Below are 17172 nucleotides of genomic sequence, written 5' to 3'. Positions count from 1 at the left end.
GCTCTATTAGAAGTTTTTTTCTTATAATAGTAAAAATTAGAAGTTTTTTTCTTATAATAGTAAAAATTATATTATATTTGATGATTTACTTTCTAGATATATTTTAGATAGAAATACTATATGATATTATAAATATTTTGATATTATTTTAAAATTAAAATGTGAGATTTGTTAATTTAATATAAATAATATTAATATTATCTTAGAAATATTTAATTATTTTAATGAAATTTAAATTTTATTATAAGAATCGATAATCGTATGAAATAATATTGAAATTGAAATTAAAATAAAAACTGATATTAAAATCAAATTAAACCAAAAAGAAATTGAAACATACTAAATTTTAATTTCAATTTTAAAAAAAATCAAGAAATTAATTTTGATTTTGGTTTATACAAGACATTGTTTTGAAATTAAAACCAAACACCTGTACTTGCTAGCTTGGGGGGACATGTTTGTCTTTTGTGGTTTGTGAATAATTCTAAACTTAAATTATTTAGTCTGTTTAGCATTGAACTTGAAGATCATAAAATTATTTTTAGAAAAAGTATGATATTAAAAAAAGTTTTAAAAAATTATTTTATTATTTTAATATTCTCATAATTAAACTATGTTAAAAATAATTTTAAATTAATTTTTAATATTTTTTAAATATTTTTTTTAAATAAAAATTAAGAATTAAGAAAATAAAATTTAAAACTTTTCATATTTATTTGAATGTATTTACTATAAATTAAATATATGAGTGTAATACTTTTTAAATATTATATTTTAAAAGAAGAATTCTCGGTATCAATTTTAACAGTAATCCAAAAATACCCTTAGTTGTGACTAAATATATGTTGATAGGCTTACCTGAATCAGAATTCAACCGGTCAAATTCGGGGCTAGACTAATCAATTGGTTTCGACTCATGAACTGTACTGAAACTGGCCGTTAAGTATGCGGATTCCGCTTCTCTAACATTGAACTAGGGTTGGAATGAATTTGGAACTCAACAGTTTAAATCAAAATTGATTTGATTTAAAATTTTATTTTTTAAAAATAAATATTAATTGATTTTGTTTTTTAAATTTTTTAATATACATAAATAATGTATCATAAAATTAATTTATTTAATTTATAAAATATTAATATTATTATAGTTAAAAATATATAATCAAAATTAAATCAAACCATTTTTAATCATAACTAGTTTTAAACTGAAACCATTTAGAATTGAAATGCGTCCGATTTTAAACAGAAATCGCTTCAAATTCAAAGGTTTGGCGGTTTCAATCGAAATTCGACCAAAACCGGACTCCATACGTGTTGGTTTGATGACTAACATTCAAGTGTTGGGACTATTAGATTTCGGGGTTGACACTCAATGCCGGGTTTGTTTGTTGCCAAACTCTGGATTCAGTTGATACTAGCTCAATAGAAAATCCAGTCAGTCTATTGGGTCAGGGCTGATTTGCTTGGTAAGATTTTTTATTTATTTATTTTATATATATATTTTTTATTTTGGTAATGAGCACGTAGGTCAAATGCTACTATCTTTTGGTCACAAACAAATTAAAGCAGGAGTTTGCTCTTTAACGCTGTTGAAAAATCAAATCAAATGCAGAAATCACCTTAATCAAATCAAATCCAGTCAGATTGCAAACTAATAATTTTTTGTTTATTATTTTTATCCTTGAAAAGTTGAACTAAAATGTTCAGCACTTAATGATAATCATAATAAAAAAATTATAAACTTTTTTTTTTGTAAAAAATAAATATAACATTGCCAATGCACATAGGAAAGGAAAGCATGGTTTATCAATTAAATAAATTTTCCTTTTATTATTTAGAGAAAAACTAAACTACAGCAAAATCAACATGGTCCCTGGGGTAAGCCTGGCGCGTGGGCTCTTGACGCCAAAGAACACAAGGAAGAACTCCATCAGAAGCAAATTCGATTTGCCCCACAAATCCAAATGCTTTTTCTATTTGTGTCTGAATTTCAATCTCTATCCCCTGACACGGCCGCCAAACACTCCAACAAGAAGAATAATCAAGTCCTATATGATACGGAGCAACTAGGCTTAGATTTTACGGCAGATTTGAACCGGTGCTAACTTTTGCATTTTAATTATTTTTTTTGAATATTTTGGGTATTTTCATAATTTTTCATATTAGGGTTTTGTTCTTATTATAAATAGGCTCCCTTGGCTATTAGAAAAGAACTTTTCAATCTTTGAGGAATTTCAATAAGACTTTTAGTCTTCTAACCTATCTTTTATCTTATTTCGTCTTAGCCAAACGATATTTGTTAAAACTCCTGACGGAGTCTAAATAGTCCTTTATCAGATTGGTATCAGAGCGAAGTTCGGTCATGGCAGATAACCAAGAGGCACGACTTGCTGCGATTGAGGCATCTTTGGCAGAATTGAGGGAGATGATCGGACAACTGACCCTGCAGCAGGGAATCCACCAACTCGCCGCCGCCGCACACCCCCAACCAGCCGCCAATTCTAAAGTCACCTGTGTGGTGAAGAACATCTTATGTTCAACAAAATAGGAGGATGAGATGCAAAGGAGGAAGATTTTCCAGGCAAAGTGTCGCGTAGGAGAGGCAATTTGCAGGCTAATTATAGATAGCTGTAGTTGTGAGAATTTGATAGCTAAGCAATTGGTAGAAAAATTATAGTTGCCTACACAGCCTCACCCCTCACCATACAGAGTCGGATGGATTAAGGAAGGACCGACAATTAAGGTCAACAGAATCTGCAGCGTGCCTATCTCGATCGGTAAATCTTATACTGAACTTGTTAATTGTGATGTTGTGGATATGGATTGCTGTGGAATTTTGCTAGGTCGCCCTTGGCAATTCGACGTTGATGCTTTGCATAAAGGGAAGGAGAATTCATACATGTTCATGTGGAATCAAAAGAAGATTACTATCTTGCCTTCCGGTTCTGCGAAACATTCTAAAGTTGAAGAGAAGAATGATGTTGCTGTTTCTACTGGAGTGCAGAAGCTATCAGGCGCAGTTGAGAAATCTGGAAGCACACTAGCTTTATTGGTGAGAGCAAAAGGTACAATAGAGGATGCACCATCTTTACCACCGCCCGTCAAAAAGTTGTTAAAGGAGTTTCCTAAGATAGTGGAGGAATCATCAAAGCTTCCACCCCTGCGGGATATCCAACATCAGATTGATCTCATTCCTGGATCAAAATTACCGAATCTGCCTCATTACAAGATGAGTCCAAAGGAGAGTGAAATCCTCCAAGAACAGGTGGAAGAATTACTAAAGAAGGGGCATATTCGGGAGAGCATTAGCCCCTGCGGAGTACCTGCCCTATTAGTTCCAAAGAAAGATGGGACTTGGAGAATGTGCGTGGATAGCAGGGCCATCAACAAAATTACAGTTCAATATCGATTTCCTATCCCACGATTGGATGACATGCTAGATCAGCTATCCGGGGCTAAAGTCTTTTCTAAAATCGATCTCAAAAGTGGCTATCACCAAGCTCGGATCAAGGAGGGAGATGAATGGAAGACTGCCTTCAAGACTAAGGAAGGCTTGTATGAGTGGCTGGTTATGCCCTTTGGTTTAACAAATGCACCTAGCACTTTTATGCGACTCATGAACCAGGTTTTGCGTCCTTTCTTACGCAAATTTGTGGTTGTTTATTTTGATGACATTTTGATATTTAGTTGCAGTGAGGAAGAACATCTTCAGCATCTCCGTCAAGTCATGACCGCCCTATAAGAAAGTGAGTTGATTATTAATCTTAAGAAGTGCATCTATATGACGGAGCGCGTTCTGTTCCTGGGATTCGTTGTTAGTGCAGAAGGGATACATGTTGATGAGACGAAGGTAGAAGCAATACGGAATTGGCCCATCCCCAAAACTATTTCTGAAGTTCGCAGCTTTCATGGCCTTGCCACTTTCTACCGACGGTTTATCAGAAATTTCAGCAGCATCGTTGCCCCTATCACAGATTGCTTGAAGAAAGAGAGAGTGCAGAAATTTGCATGGACTAAAGCTGCCAACAAGAGCTTTGAAGAGATTAAAAATAAGCTTACTTCTGCCCCTATTCTTGCTCTACCTGATTTTGATAAACTGTTTGAGATTGAATGTGATGCTTGTGGAGTTGGGATTGAAGGAGTATTGTCACAGTCTAAAAGGCCTATTGCCTTCTTTAGTGAGAAACTGAATGAAGCTAGAAAGAAGTGGTCTACTTATGAGCAGGAACTATATGCAGTATTCCGGGCTTTTAAAACTTGGGAGCAGTATTTGATGGGACGAGAATTTATTATTCACACAGATCATCAGTCTCTGATCCATTTTAAAACTAAAAAACATGTGAATAAGATGCATGCCCGATGGGCAGCTTACTTTGGAGCCTTTCATTATGTCATCAAACATAAGGCTGGCCATAGTAATAAGGTGGCAGATGCTTTGAGTAGAAGGGCTGCTCTGTTGATTACAGTTAATCAGGAGGTTGTAGGTTTTGAATTCCTGAAGGATTTGTATGCTACAGATGATGATTTTGCTGATATATGGGCTAGAGTCCAGACTCACCAGCCTACTGATGGGTTCTTGATACATGATGACTTTCTTTTTAAGGAGAATAGGTTATGCATCCCTCGATCTTCCTTGCGGGAGAAGTTGATTCGCGAGATCCACGGAGGAGGTTTGAGTGGTCATTTGGGGCGTGACAAGACTATTGCTGGGTTGGAGGAGCGTTTTTACTGGCCTCAATTAAAAAAGGATACAGGTCGAATGGTTTAGAAGTGTCTAGTGTGTCAAACTCAGAAGGGACATTCGCAGAATACAGGCTTATACACTCCACTGCCTATTCCAGCCCATCCTTGAGAGGACTTGTCTATGGATTTTGTTCTTGGTCTTCCACGTACTCAACGTGGATCTGATTCCATTTTTGTTGTTGTTGACAGGTTCTCTAAAATGGCGCATTTCATTCCTTGTAAGAAAACTAATGATGCTTCTCATATAGCAAAACTGTTTTTCTAGGAGATTGTTCGCTTACATGGTGTCTCCAAAACCATTACTTCTGACAGAGATGTGAAGTTTCTAGCTCACTTCTGGGTGACTTTATAGAAACGCTTCGGGACTAAACTTCGATACAGCTGTAACAGCCCGGCCCTTTCACCGGCACTGTTACCGTTCACGGCCCAGGGCTATCCCACTTTAAGGGAATAGTCTGGTGAGAGTGAGTACCAATTGTTCCATTGGAACAATTGGTACTCACTCTCACCAGACTATTCCCTTAAAGTGGGAGGTCAAGGGTTCGAGTAGTGGGGGAGGCGACCTAATTTCCAAAGGGAAATTTGGGTCAAATCCACTTGGGGAAGGATGCAATGCGAGAACCCAAGGGGACAAATCCTGCTAGGAACCCGTGAGGGTGAATGGATGTTAAGAGTTGTTCACAACGCCAGTGGAAAGCCCGAGGTGGCAAGAGGCCAGGCGAGGGATAGCCCTAGGCCGTGAACGGTAACAGTGCCGGTAAAAGGGCCGGGCACCAGACTATTCCCTTAAAGTGGGAGGTTAAGGGTTCGAGTAGTGGGGGAGGCGACCTAATTTCCAAAGGGAAATTTGGGCCAAATCCACTTGGGGAAGGATGCGATGCGAGAACCCAAGGGGACAAATCCTGCCAGGAACCCGTGAGGGTGAATGGATGTTAAGAGCTGTTCACGACGCTAGTGGAAAGCCCGAGGTGGCAAGAGGCCAGGCGAGGGATAGCCCTGGGCCGTGAACGGTAACAGTGCTGGTGAAAGGGCCGGGCTGTTACAACAGCAGTGCTGCTCACCCCCAAACTGATGGACAAACTGAAGTGGTAAACCACACGCTTGGCAGTCTTCTACATTGCATCTGCAGTAACAAGAAAACTGCTTGGGATCTTGCTCTTGTCCAAGCAGAATTTGCTTACAACAGTACGATTCACAGCTCCACAAAGATGTCACCATTTGTTGTTGTGTACAGGAAAGTCCCAGCGCATACAGTTGATCTTATCGCACTTCCCACAGGTTATCACAATAGTATTGCCGCAAGCAACTTGGCAAAGTAGCACGTGGATGTTTTCAAACAGGTACAACAATGCCTTACAGAAGCCAATGATAAATATAAAGTTACAGCTGATAAACATAGGCGTTTCAAGTCCTTCAATGTCGGTGACCAAGTTATGGTGTATTTATACGAGGAGCGTGGTGGAGGACAGAAAAAGCTTGACGCCAAGAAGATTGGTCCATTCCGGATCATTCAGAAGATCAATGACAATGCCTATGTTCTTGATCTCCCACATGAGATGAAAATTTCCAAGACGTTTAATGTGGCAGATCTATTTTAGTACTACCCTGCTGATGACAACTCGAGGACGAGTTCTTTACAAGTGGAAAGGAAATGATATGGAGCAACTAGGCTTGGATTTTACGGCAGATTTGAACCGGGGCTAACTTTTGCATTTTAATTATTTTTTTTGGATATTTTGGGTATTTTCATAATTTTTCATATTAGGGTTTTGTTCTTATTATAAATAGGCTCCCTTGACTATTAGAAAGGAACTTTTCAATCTTTGAGGAATTTCAATAAGACTTTTAGTCTTCTAACCTATCTTTTCTCTTATTTCGTCTTAACCAAACGATATTGGTTAAAACTCCTGACGGAGTCTAAATAGTCCTTTATCACTATATTTAGCTGAATTCGCCACCTATGGCTTCGGTAGGTCAAACCAGCTCACCCAATTAAAAAGCTTCCGTCCTGAAGATCTCCTTAATCTCCCAACTGGCACCGGCAGCACTCTGCTGAAAGATCTCAATTCATGTATAATAAAAAAAATATTTATTAAATAATGTGAAATTCGAAAATATTTTTAAATTTTATGTGTCAAAAAGAATCTGTTCAGCAGTTATATCACCAAACATTTTGTTCGACACCCATAACATCAAATAACGTGCAGGAACATGTTGTTCGACACCATCCCTGCCACGGGAGCAGTCACTGGTTGTGTGCGGTGCCAAACACGCCTATTTAAGACAAAGGGTTCAGAGTTTTTGCACGTGTATTCGGGTTGCCGGGGCTAAAGCCAACTGCTGGACTCACCAGCCGTGCTGGTGTCATTCCAGTCTCTCCTCGCCAGGACACAATTGGGTAAACTAGAATATTTTTCACAAAGATTTTATGATTCTATTTTATCAAAATTTGAATTGAGGCCTAAAGGTAAAATGCATTTTCTCATTTGAACTTGTTTTAATAATTTTCTAAAGCATGAACATGCAGGCCAATATGCCGAACAGTGTCAGATGCAGTTTATGTGCTTGATGCAATTGTTGGTTTTGATCCAAGAGATCCTGAAGCAACAATAGAAGCTGCTAAGTTTATACCTAGAGGTGGCTATATACAGTTTTTAAGAGATGATGGGCTCAAAGATAAGAGACTGGGAGTTGTGAGATTTCCAGCTCCATTCAATGATTCAACTGTTCTGTCTACCTTCAACAATCATTTGGAAGTCTTAAGGTAAAGCTTTAAACCATGATGTCTTATATTATGAGGCAAACACTTAGACTATTGAACTATCAATTCAATGGGAGGTTGTTAAATTCCCACATTAGTTTCATATAGGGTAATGTGTATCTCACAAAGTTTTGAACACTCTCTCTTCTCTGAGTTATTGGTTTTGGGGTTAAGTCTGAATTGTTTATTTAATATGTGGTAAGAGTCTTCCTATCTAATATTTGTGAGTCTCTCACAAGTATTTCACGTTCTGTCCTAACTCAACAGTCCCCATATTGATTTGATATTGAAGTGAAGTGCTCCCTTAAAAAATTAGGGTATTTTGTTGAATCACACATTTATTTGGGGATAGAAATAATGTATATTTATGTACTCTCTCCTTTGAGTTGATTTTTAGGTGAGTTAGACCTAATCCAATTTTTTACATGGTATAAGAGCCTCTTATGTAATGTTGCTCTATTTCACACTCTAAATATTTAGTTCTTAGCGTGAGATGTGTTCAATTCTACATTAATTTAAAATAAGAGAAGCGTGTTCTTATAAGACTTTATACAATCCTCTCTTAAACTAACCTTTTTAAGGAATCAAGTCTGGTCTATTTTTTTTAAAGACATTTCTCACTCTTTTCCGACTAATTTTGGAGTGGGTTATGCCAGATCAATTTACTTTGACACCCAAAGAGGGAATATGGACCATATCTATAAATGACATTGACACACAATGACGCGCATTAGTTACAGCTTCTATGCTGCTTACGTTTGCCCATGGAAATTGTAGGCAAGGAGGTGCAACTGTGTTGGATAATCTGCAAATACCTAATATTGACATAATTATGGATCCCAATCAAAGTGGCGAAGAAATTGCACTGCTGACTGAGTTCAAGCTGTCAATTAATCAATACCTTCAAGAACTTGTCAAATCTCCAGTGAGATCACTAGAAGACATCATCAGTTTCAATGACAATAATCCTGATCTGGTATGTGTGTGAGCTTTGAATTTCTCTGTTAAGTTCATGGTCTGATGTGAGATGACAAATTCAGTCAATTTGGCAGGAACACATGAAACAGTACGGTCAGGATCTCTTTATTGCCTCAGAAATGACAAATGGGCTTGGAAAGGGAGAAATCAAGGCAGTGAAGTTGATGGAAAAACTGTCTGAACAAGGTTTTGAGAAAACAATGAGGGAGTATGAGTTAGATGCTATGGTGACAGTCGGTTGGACGGTTTCTACAGCTCTAGCCATTGGAGGGTACCCTGCAATTACTGTCCCAGCTGGCTATGGAAGCAATGAAATGCCATTTGGGATCTGTTTTGGAGGATTGAAAGGCATGGAACCCAAGCTAATCGAGATTGCTTATGCTTTTGAGCAGGCTACTTCGTCACGTAGACCTCCTTTTTAATCTCAATTGCACTTGTATTTATGAAAATCTCTTCTGAATTGTGGAAAGCTAGCTAGGTGTCAATTAATGTTACAGCAACTTTTTTTAATGTATGTTATCAAATTACAACAATGAAAAGAATTTCCAAATTAATAAAATTGATCAATTTCATTAAATTATAGACCGCTGGGGTTAGTATGAATTCCTTTGAGTTTCAAAAGAAAAGGGTTTGCAAGGTTTTGAAATTTTTTTAATCATTTAGGTTTTTAAAAAAAACATACGTAAAAATTTGTAAAAATGGAAAATAGCTACCTTGTGCAATTTAATTACAAGTAAAACGCTTCTCTCTAGTTGAATTTCTTTGGCCTTCCTTGATTGGTTGTCTGTTACTTTCAGATTCCCTGTTCTTTAGCATGCGGCCTTGCAATTTTAGTAACAAGAGGATTGCTGTTTCCTTCCAGACGGTTTAGGCGTTTAAGGTGGCAGCAACAGTAAAGAGGTTAAGATTCTGAGCAGCTCTAAGGCCCTTCTTTTCTATAATACTAGCAGTTATTTTACTTGTTAGCCATTTAGGTAGTGATTAGTCAAATGTTATAAAAATAATTATTCATAATTTATTTTTTTTTCTAATATAATTTATTTCCACAATTATTAAATCCAGTGTTTTTACCTCTAAATATTTTAAAAAATTATTATCGTACAGAGTCTAGATGTTTTTATATACTCAGTTATGAATTTTTTATATTCTTTCTATTCTATAATTTTTATTTATCTTTTTTTGGTGTCTTAAAATTATTGTCCATTTTTCTTTTTTAAACGTAATAACATATAAATTGAATATTATAATTCTATTTAATTTTATCTTATTTTTAATAAATTTTTTAAAATATTTTTTAATATTTAATAAAATTTAATATATTTAAGATAATATAATTAAAAAATTAATAAAAAAATTATATTTCTTAATCCGCTCGTTTGGCATTTATTTTCCAAAATCATATGATTTTTTTTTTCAAAATCATTCATGATTTTATTTTTATATATAATAAAAAAATTTAAAATTAAAAAAATTTAAAATTTTCTATTCGAAATAAAAAATTTTATTAATTAAATTTTTATAAAATTTTTAATTTTAAATAAAAAAATAAGTATAAAAATATAAAATGAATAAAAATGATAGAATCAAGAGAGTAGTAAACCTTTGGAGTTCAAGACTTATTTGTTGATTGAGTTTGTATTTATGGACCAAAGCCCTTATTTTATGAAAGTCAGCTTTTGATAAAAGAAAAAAAAAACTGATTATCAAAATTATTAATTTTGCCATTATGACAACATTAGATGTCAATTTATATGAATAGCCAATCCTTCAAAATTTAATTTCTTAGTGCAAACACTTCAAAGTGTTTACTATGAAAAACAAAATTTTGTTAAAAAAAAAAACTAGTTTTTCATTTTTTATAAAAAACTAAAGAAAAGTATAGAAAATGTATTCACTGTCAATAATAAAAATTGTTTTCTAAATTAAAATAATAAAAAAAATTATTGGTCAGTTTTGTAATAAAAAACGTCATTAAAAATATACTTGAAAACTTAATTATTTTATTTTAATTTTTTTTTTTTGTATTATTCATTTATTTACATGTTTTTATAGTCTTAAAAGAGTGAATAATAATTCTAAAATAACTAAAAAAATATATAAATAAAAATTATAGAACGGAAAAAATAATTTAAATTTAATTATGAATCCTTTAGAATATGTCATCTTTTCATTGACCAAATATACTTATTTTATATTTTTGGCTTTGATGCAGTGCATGTTTGCCGCTTGCATAACCTTACTGAAGAAACTATAAGTAATGGACGGCCAAGGCCTGAAGACCAGGACTTGGTCATATGGAAATATTAACACCATTAGTTTGTCTGCTTTCAGATCGTTCTATATATAATTATGTATATGAAACAGGCAAATATTTCCATATGCATAGAGCTAGCAACGGATTGAAAAAAAGCAGAATCTTGTCAAGAACATATAATTCTCATGAAGAAATGTTCAGTGCATCTTAGACGATTTGCAAAACTTTGCATAAACATCCAAATCCACAATATCCCACAATGTATCCTCAGCTCTGCTCTGTTGCAGAGGCTGCTCTCTCTATATATTCAGACCATTCCTCTCGTCTAACTCCAACCAAAGCCCAAAAAGTGAATAAGATCAACTCTCTGTTTCGTTTTGCATATGGAAAACAATTCATATGTTAAGCTTTTGCTCCTTTCATCTCTCGTTTTGGTTGTTCTAACTGTAACAAGCCATGGTTTCTCCATTAAAGAAGCAACGATTTATGATCTCCAACTTGCTTTTAAGCAAAACCAACTCACTTCCAGGCAACTCGTTGAGTACTACATTGGAGAGATCCGTAGACTCAACTCAGTCCTCAATGGTCTCATAGAAATAAACCCTGATGCGCTCTATCAGGCTGATAAGGCTGACTATGAGCGCAGGGTCAAGGCACAAGGTTCACTGGTTGGTTTGCATGGCATCCCTATCCTGCTCAAGGATAACATCGGAACCAAGGATAAGCTGAACACCACAGCTGGTTCATTTGCACTGTTTCGATCGGTTGTGCCTCAAGATGCAGGTGTGGTGATGAAGCTCAGGAAAGCAGGAGCTATCATTTTGGGAAAAGCTAGCATGACTGAGTGGGCTGCTTTCAGATCTCTTACCCTGCCTAATGGCTTCAGTGCTAGAGGTGGCCAAGGAAAGGTGGGTCAAGGCTATAACACTTACCAATTTTTCTTAAATTAATCAAATAGCTAGAAATAACACTAGTAAGAAGTCCTATTAAAACCAAAAAATACCCAAAAAAAACCAGCCAGTGGAGGAAGAGCATATTCATAGAGATGTAGAAGAGCATATAATTAAGTTATCATACTTGCATATTCAAGTTCTGATTCCCTCAAGCTTTGTGCAGAATCCTTATGTTCTATCAGCAGATCCTTGCGGGTCAAGCAGCGGGCCAGCAATATCAGTAGCAGCAAATTTGGTAGCTGTGTCACTTGGGACAGAGACTGATGGATCTATCTTATGTCCTTCCAATGCCAACTCTGTTGTGGGCATAAAACCAACAGTTGGTCTCACCAGTCGAGCCGGAGTTGTTCCAGTTTCTTTCAGACAGGACACCATTGGGTTAGTATTCTAAGATTCTTTATTCAGATCGTGGTGGATTCAACCAAAACTGACCTTGGCTCAATGGGACAGGCCTATCTGCAGGACAGTTTCGGATGCTGTCTATGTCCTTGATGCCATTGCTGGTGTTGATTACAATGATGGTGCGACCAAGGGAGCATTGCAGTTCATTCCATATGGTGGCTATAAGCAATTTCTCAAACCTTATGGGCTTAAAGGGAAGCGACTTGGGGTAGTAAGGAATCCATTCTTGAATTTTGCTAGTAAAGCTGAGAGTCAAGCTTTTGAATACCATCTTCAGACACTAAGGTAATGAAATTCCACTTGATTATTCAAGCTGTACTACTAATTTATCATATAGATAACACAAATTTAACTCTGCAAATGCAGACAAAGAGGTGCAGTTGTTATAGATCATTTGGAAATTGCCAATATTAATACAATCTTGAATCCCAATGCAAGCGGTGAAGCTGTTGCATTGTTAGCCGAGTTCAAAATCTCCCTGAATGCTTACCTGGGAAACCTGGTGGCTTCTCCAGTCCGATCCTTGGCTGATGTTATAGCTTTCAATCAAAAATTTGCAGAAGTGGTGAGTAATATATTACATGCCACCAATAACAGATAGACAAAATTTATCAAATACGACATAACAGCTAGAATTCCTTGGCCGCACCTGATAAGATATAAACTTGAATGGCAATGCAGGAAAAGATTCAGGAATTTGGCCAAGACATCTTTCTAGCAGCTCAGGCTACAAATGGAATTGGCAACGCAGAGAGGGCAGCATTGGCGAATTTAGCTAAACTGACAAGAGATGGTTTTCAGAAGTTGATGTGGGATAATAAGCTAGATGCACTTGTGACTCCTGGAGCAGGAGTTGCTCCTGTTCTTGCAATTGGAGGATTTCCAGGAATTAATGTTCCAGCAGGATATGATGACAAGGGGGTGCCTTTTGGCATTAACTTTGGAGGACTAAAGGGTACTGAACCAAAGCTAATTCAGATTGCTTATGGGTTTGAGCAAGCCACAAAGATTAGGAAGCCTCCTGTGTTCAAGCCTTGAGTTCTTTTCATCAGAAAAGAATAAATGTTATGGAAGCTTTTTTTCATAAAATCTCCAGCAAAAAATACACAATTTTCCTTCTTTTCTATTGAATCAACCATAATCCATATTTTGCACCACAAATAATCCCAAGTAATATTCTAAAATTATATTGGCTTAAAGATGATTGTAGTCTACAATTGACCTTATTGATGCTGTTTACGATCACGCAAAAACAAATAAAAACAATACAATTGTCAGCACAACTAATCTTGACTAGAATACTGACCTGGTAGATGCATGAAAAATCATCCTATTTAAATTCGAATTCAATTAAAATTATTAATATTCAAATCCGTGCTAAACACGATTAAAGTTTATTTTAAAATTATTGAAATTAATCCATTCAAAATTTTTGAATTATTATTCGTATTTATATATTTTAATTAATAATTTATATAAAAAAATATATTTTTATTAATAATTTTCATTTTAATAAATTAATATTTCTAAAAGAATTTAAATTCTAATTTTAAATGAAAACATATAAAAAATTTTATAAATATTATTATAAAATATATTTTTATATTAAATAAATTATTCATATACTTTATCTATAAAACTCAAATCCAAATTGTTAATGTACATTAATTTATAAATTTAAACTCATTTCAAATTTGATTATATAGTATCTAATTACTAAAACATATGCAACGGTTACCGTCCCTAAATTAGAATGGCTATAAATACACACACGTTTAGGTTAGTGACATTGTATATTTAGTTGGATATTAAGGATTTCAGCTTCACTATTCCATTTTTCCTCTTCTTTTAATAAGAAAAAAAAAGATTAAATGCATACGTGCACATATGTATTTAAGTATCTTTATTTGTCAAATACCTCAATGTTAGTCGTGATATAATAAGTACCTATACTTTAAAAAAAAATATTACTTTTAAATATAATTTTGCTAAATCTATAGTTTTAAAATTGTATTTAAAAGTAATTTTTTAAATTTATGATTTTAAATTTGTATTTAAAGTAATTTTTAAATCTATGATTTTAAAGTTATGTTTAAAAGTATAATTTTTTAAAATTAAGGTATTTAAAATAATATTTTTTTTAAAATTAAACATTTATTTAATCACAATTAACGTTGAGATGTCTTTAAAAAAATATTAAAATACAAATGTACGATTATGCATTTTGTCAAAAAAACAAAAGTGGCTATAAGAACTTTAATCTAAAACCTAGTAAGAATTCTTTCCGATGAAAAGCTGTAGTGATGAGCTAGTTCAAAGCATCGGATGCTTTTCTTGCCTCACTATATCTTAATTATTTGAATATAGTGTATTTTCTTCTTTAAAAAAGTGCATCTGCTGTATGTTGCGTGTGTTACAATATATTTTATAAAAAATAAGTAAAATTAAGTTTTCGTATTTTTATTCAAGGTCAACGGTACAACAATATATATTTTTTTAAATAATGAGATAGTATGGGATAACTTTATCAATAGATAAAAATAAATAGTAATATATGTTTAAAATCAATTGGATGAAAAAAAATCTAAATTTTTGCTTTAATTATTAATTATATCCACTTTTTCAATTTTTATATAAAATAACTAAAATTTTGAGATTAATTATAATTTTATCTATATCTCTAAATCAATTTTAATTAAAAAAAAAATTATCTAAGACCACTTGTTCATCCAGCTCACTCATCAAGAAATCTAATTAGGGTGGACGCAAAAAAAAAAGTCTACAGAGCCCAATTTTAATTGGCAATTTACATTCTAATTAATAAAAGTTAATTCAAATAAATTCTTTTTTTAAATTTAAAATTTAAAATTGGAGAGTAGAATTTGAAATTTCTTAAATGTATTCAAATACACTTATTATTAGATCTATCAAATATATTCAGATACACTTACCACTAGATTAAACCTGTGAATGCTAATTCAAATAAACTTTTAAAATAAGTTTAATTAATAAAAAAATAATAAGTTTAATTGATAAAATAATTAAAATTATCTAGAGAAAAGCTAAGAGCCAAGAATTCAATAAATTGTGTATTGGTATTTTCTTCTACTCTTTAATAGGATTTCTTCTATTTATTGCCAAAGTACTCTTTTTTTATTTTTTTATTTTATATATAATAAAAATTGGATATTCAAATTTTTAAGTTTAAGAATTAGGCTAATTTTATATACAATAGAAACGGAATTTTTAAGTTTGACAATTAAGCCAAACTTTAAAAGAGTTATTGTTGGAAGTCATTAAATCTTAGCTTTTAATGGGAGTGCCAATTTCATATCAAAAATTTATTTTAATGGGATATAAAATTACTTTTTTAAAAAATTAGAAATTTAGGGGTCATGATCACCCTAATACCTACGTGGATTCGTCCCTGAACTCCAACGAGGCTGACTAATACCTTCAAAGAGAAAGAAGAAATATGTTCAACCTTAATGAGCATACAATAATCAATTCTGTAAGAAACTATTATAATAATAATAACATAAAAAAAAAAATGTTACACTTTTTAAAAAGAAACTATTATAATAATAATAACATAAAAAAAAAATAAATGTTACACTTTTTAAAAATTGTATCACGATAATAAAATATATAATAATTTTCAACGGTAAAATGGTGGAAATAAAATTATGACGTTAAAAAAGATCGATTAAGATTTTGTATAAAACTTTTTATTTTATTTTTTGAACTTAAATGAGAAGTCATATAAGTTTATATTGATTATTTTTTTAGATTTTACTATGAATTTAATTCAAAATTTAGGTAAAATTTCAGGGAAACTACAAAGAATAAAACTGAAACATAGTAGAGTTAACGGTTGGTTAAAAAATCTAATTATATAGTAATTAATTTAAATTAAACAAAATTATCTATCATGCTAAGGGAATAAGTTTTTTTGTCAAAATTAATTTAGAAAAATATATATAATTATAATTAATCTCAAAAAATTAATTATTTTATATAAAAAAATAAAATAATAAATATAATTAAAAATTCATATAAATATTTTAAAAAAAAATTCCAATAAGCCTATATTTAACATATACCTTGCTTTAGAACTATGAGCGGCACCAACAATGAAGTCCAGAATACACAAGTTATTCGACTAAAATACTCAAAATCAGCAAAATAATGGTTAACCACACTGCTGATCTCGCTTTTATATTTTACTAGTTTTTATATTTATTATAATATTTATTATTTTTATAAATTTTTAATATTATAATATAATTATAATATTTTAATAATTAATAAAAAAATATTTAATAAAATTAAAAATTTGAAACAAAATTTAAAAAATTAAAAATAATAAGAGAATTATATTGAAATTAATCTCAGAGCATCTTGGAATATATTTCTGAATTGATAACACTCAATATTGAAGTGAAAATCTTTGATAACTTTTCTATATATCTATTAATAAATATTTTTAATTATTTATTTTATTAATTATAAAATAAATCTTTTGTCTTAGCCATAATATAATTTGTTTTACTTTCCAAACTGTCGTGGGATTTTTAGTAGAATCCTTAATAAAGACTACCAATAATTCAAAATATAATAATTTAAATAATTATATTTAAATTTTAAATTAAATAATCTCAAATAAATTTAAAAATAAAATAAAATAATTCATCGTACATTATTTCGAATTAAAAATAAAAAAAATTTAAAATTTTTCAAATATATTTACAACTAAATTAAATATGTGAATGCGACTGTTTTTAATCTTATAAACGGTTTATTCATTGATATTATATTTTATCATTATCGATATCTATTATTTAATTATATAATAAATTGTTATTTTATAATAAAATAAAATAAATAATTTTTTTATAATAATCATTATATTATTTTTAGAATAAATAAATTAAGTATTTTATTTTTTAAAAGTATTTAGATAATGTTACAATTAATAACATTTAAATTAAGATAATTTTTAAAATTAAAATAATACCTGTTACATAATATAAATTTATTTTATTATTAAATAATTATTTTAGTTGAATTAAAATACTATT

The 17172-nt window shown here is 31.9% G+C and overlaps 2 protein-coding genes across 2 annotated transcripts; both read left to right on the top strand.

The window, feature by feature from the left end:
* The first annotated feature begins 1372 nt into the window (after positions 1-1372).
* Positions 1373-9032, top strand: LOC110612608 (probable amidase At4g34880). The gene is made up of 6 exons (XM_043955614.1): positions 1373-1379; positions 2964-3065; positions 7027-7141; positions 7271-7507; positions 8282-8480; positions 8557-9032. Exons 1-6 carry the CDS (start codon positions 1373-1375, stop codon positions 8902-8904), a joined length of 1008 nt encoding a protein of 335 aa, XP_043811549.1. The 3' UTR covers positions 8905-9032.
* Positions 9033-10589: 1557 nt separating this feature from the next.
* LOC110612932 (probable amidase At4g34880) lies at positions 10590-13215 on the top strand. Its single transcript, XM_021753794.2, has 5 exons — positions 10590-11644; positions 11853-12067; positions 12140-12376; positions 12458-12656; positions 12773-13215. Exons 1-5 carry the CDS (start codon positions 11120-11122, stop codon positions 13127-13129), a joined length of 1533 nt encoding a protein of 510 aa, XP_021609486.1. The 5' UTR covers positions 10590-11119; the 3' UTR covers positions 13130-13215.
* The last annotated feature ends 3957 nt before the right edge of the window (positions 13216-17172 follow it).

Source organism: Manihot esculenta, chromosome 4 (genome assembly GCF_001659605.2).
Source record: "Manihot esculenta cultivar AM560-2 chromosome 4, M.esculenta_v8, whole genome shotgun sequence".
In the NCBI taxonomy this organism is placed as follows: Eukaryota; Viridiplantae; Streptophyta; class Magnoliopsida; order Malpighiales; family Euphorbiaceae; genus Manihot; species Manihot esculenta.
This window is presented reverse-complemented; position numbering and strand designations above follow the sequence as displayed.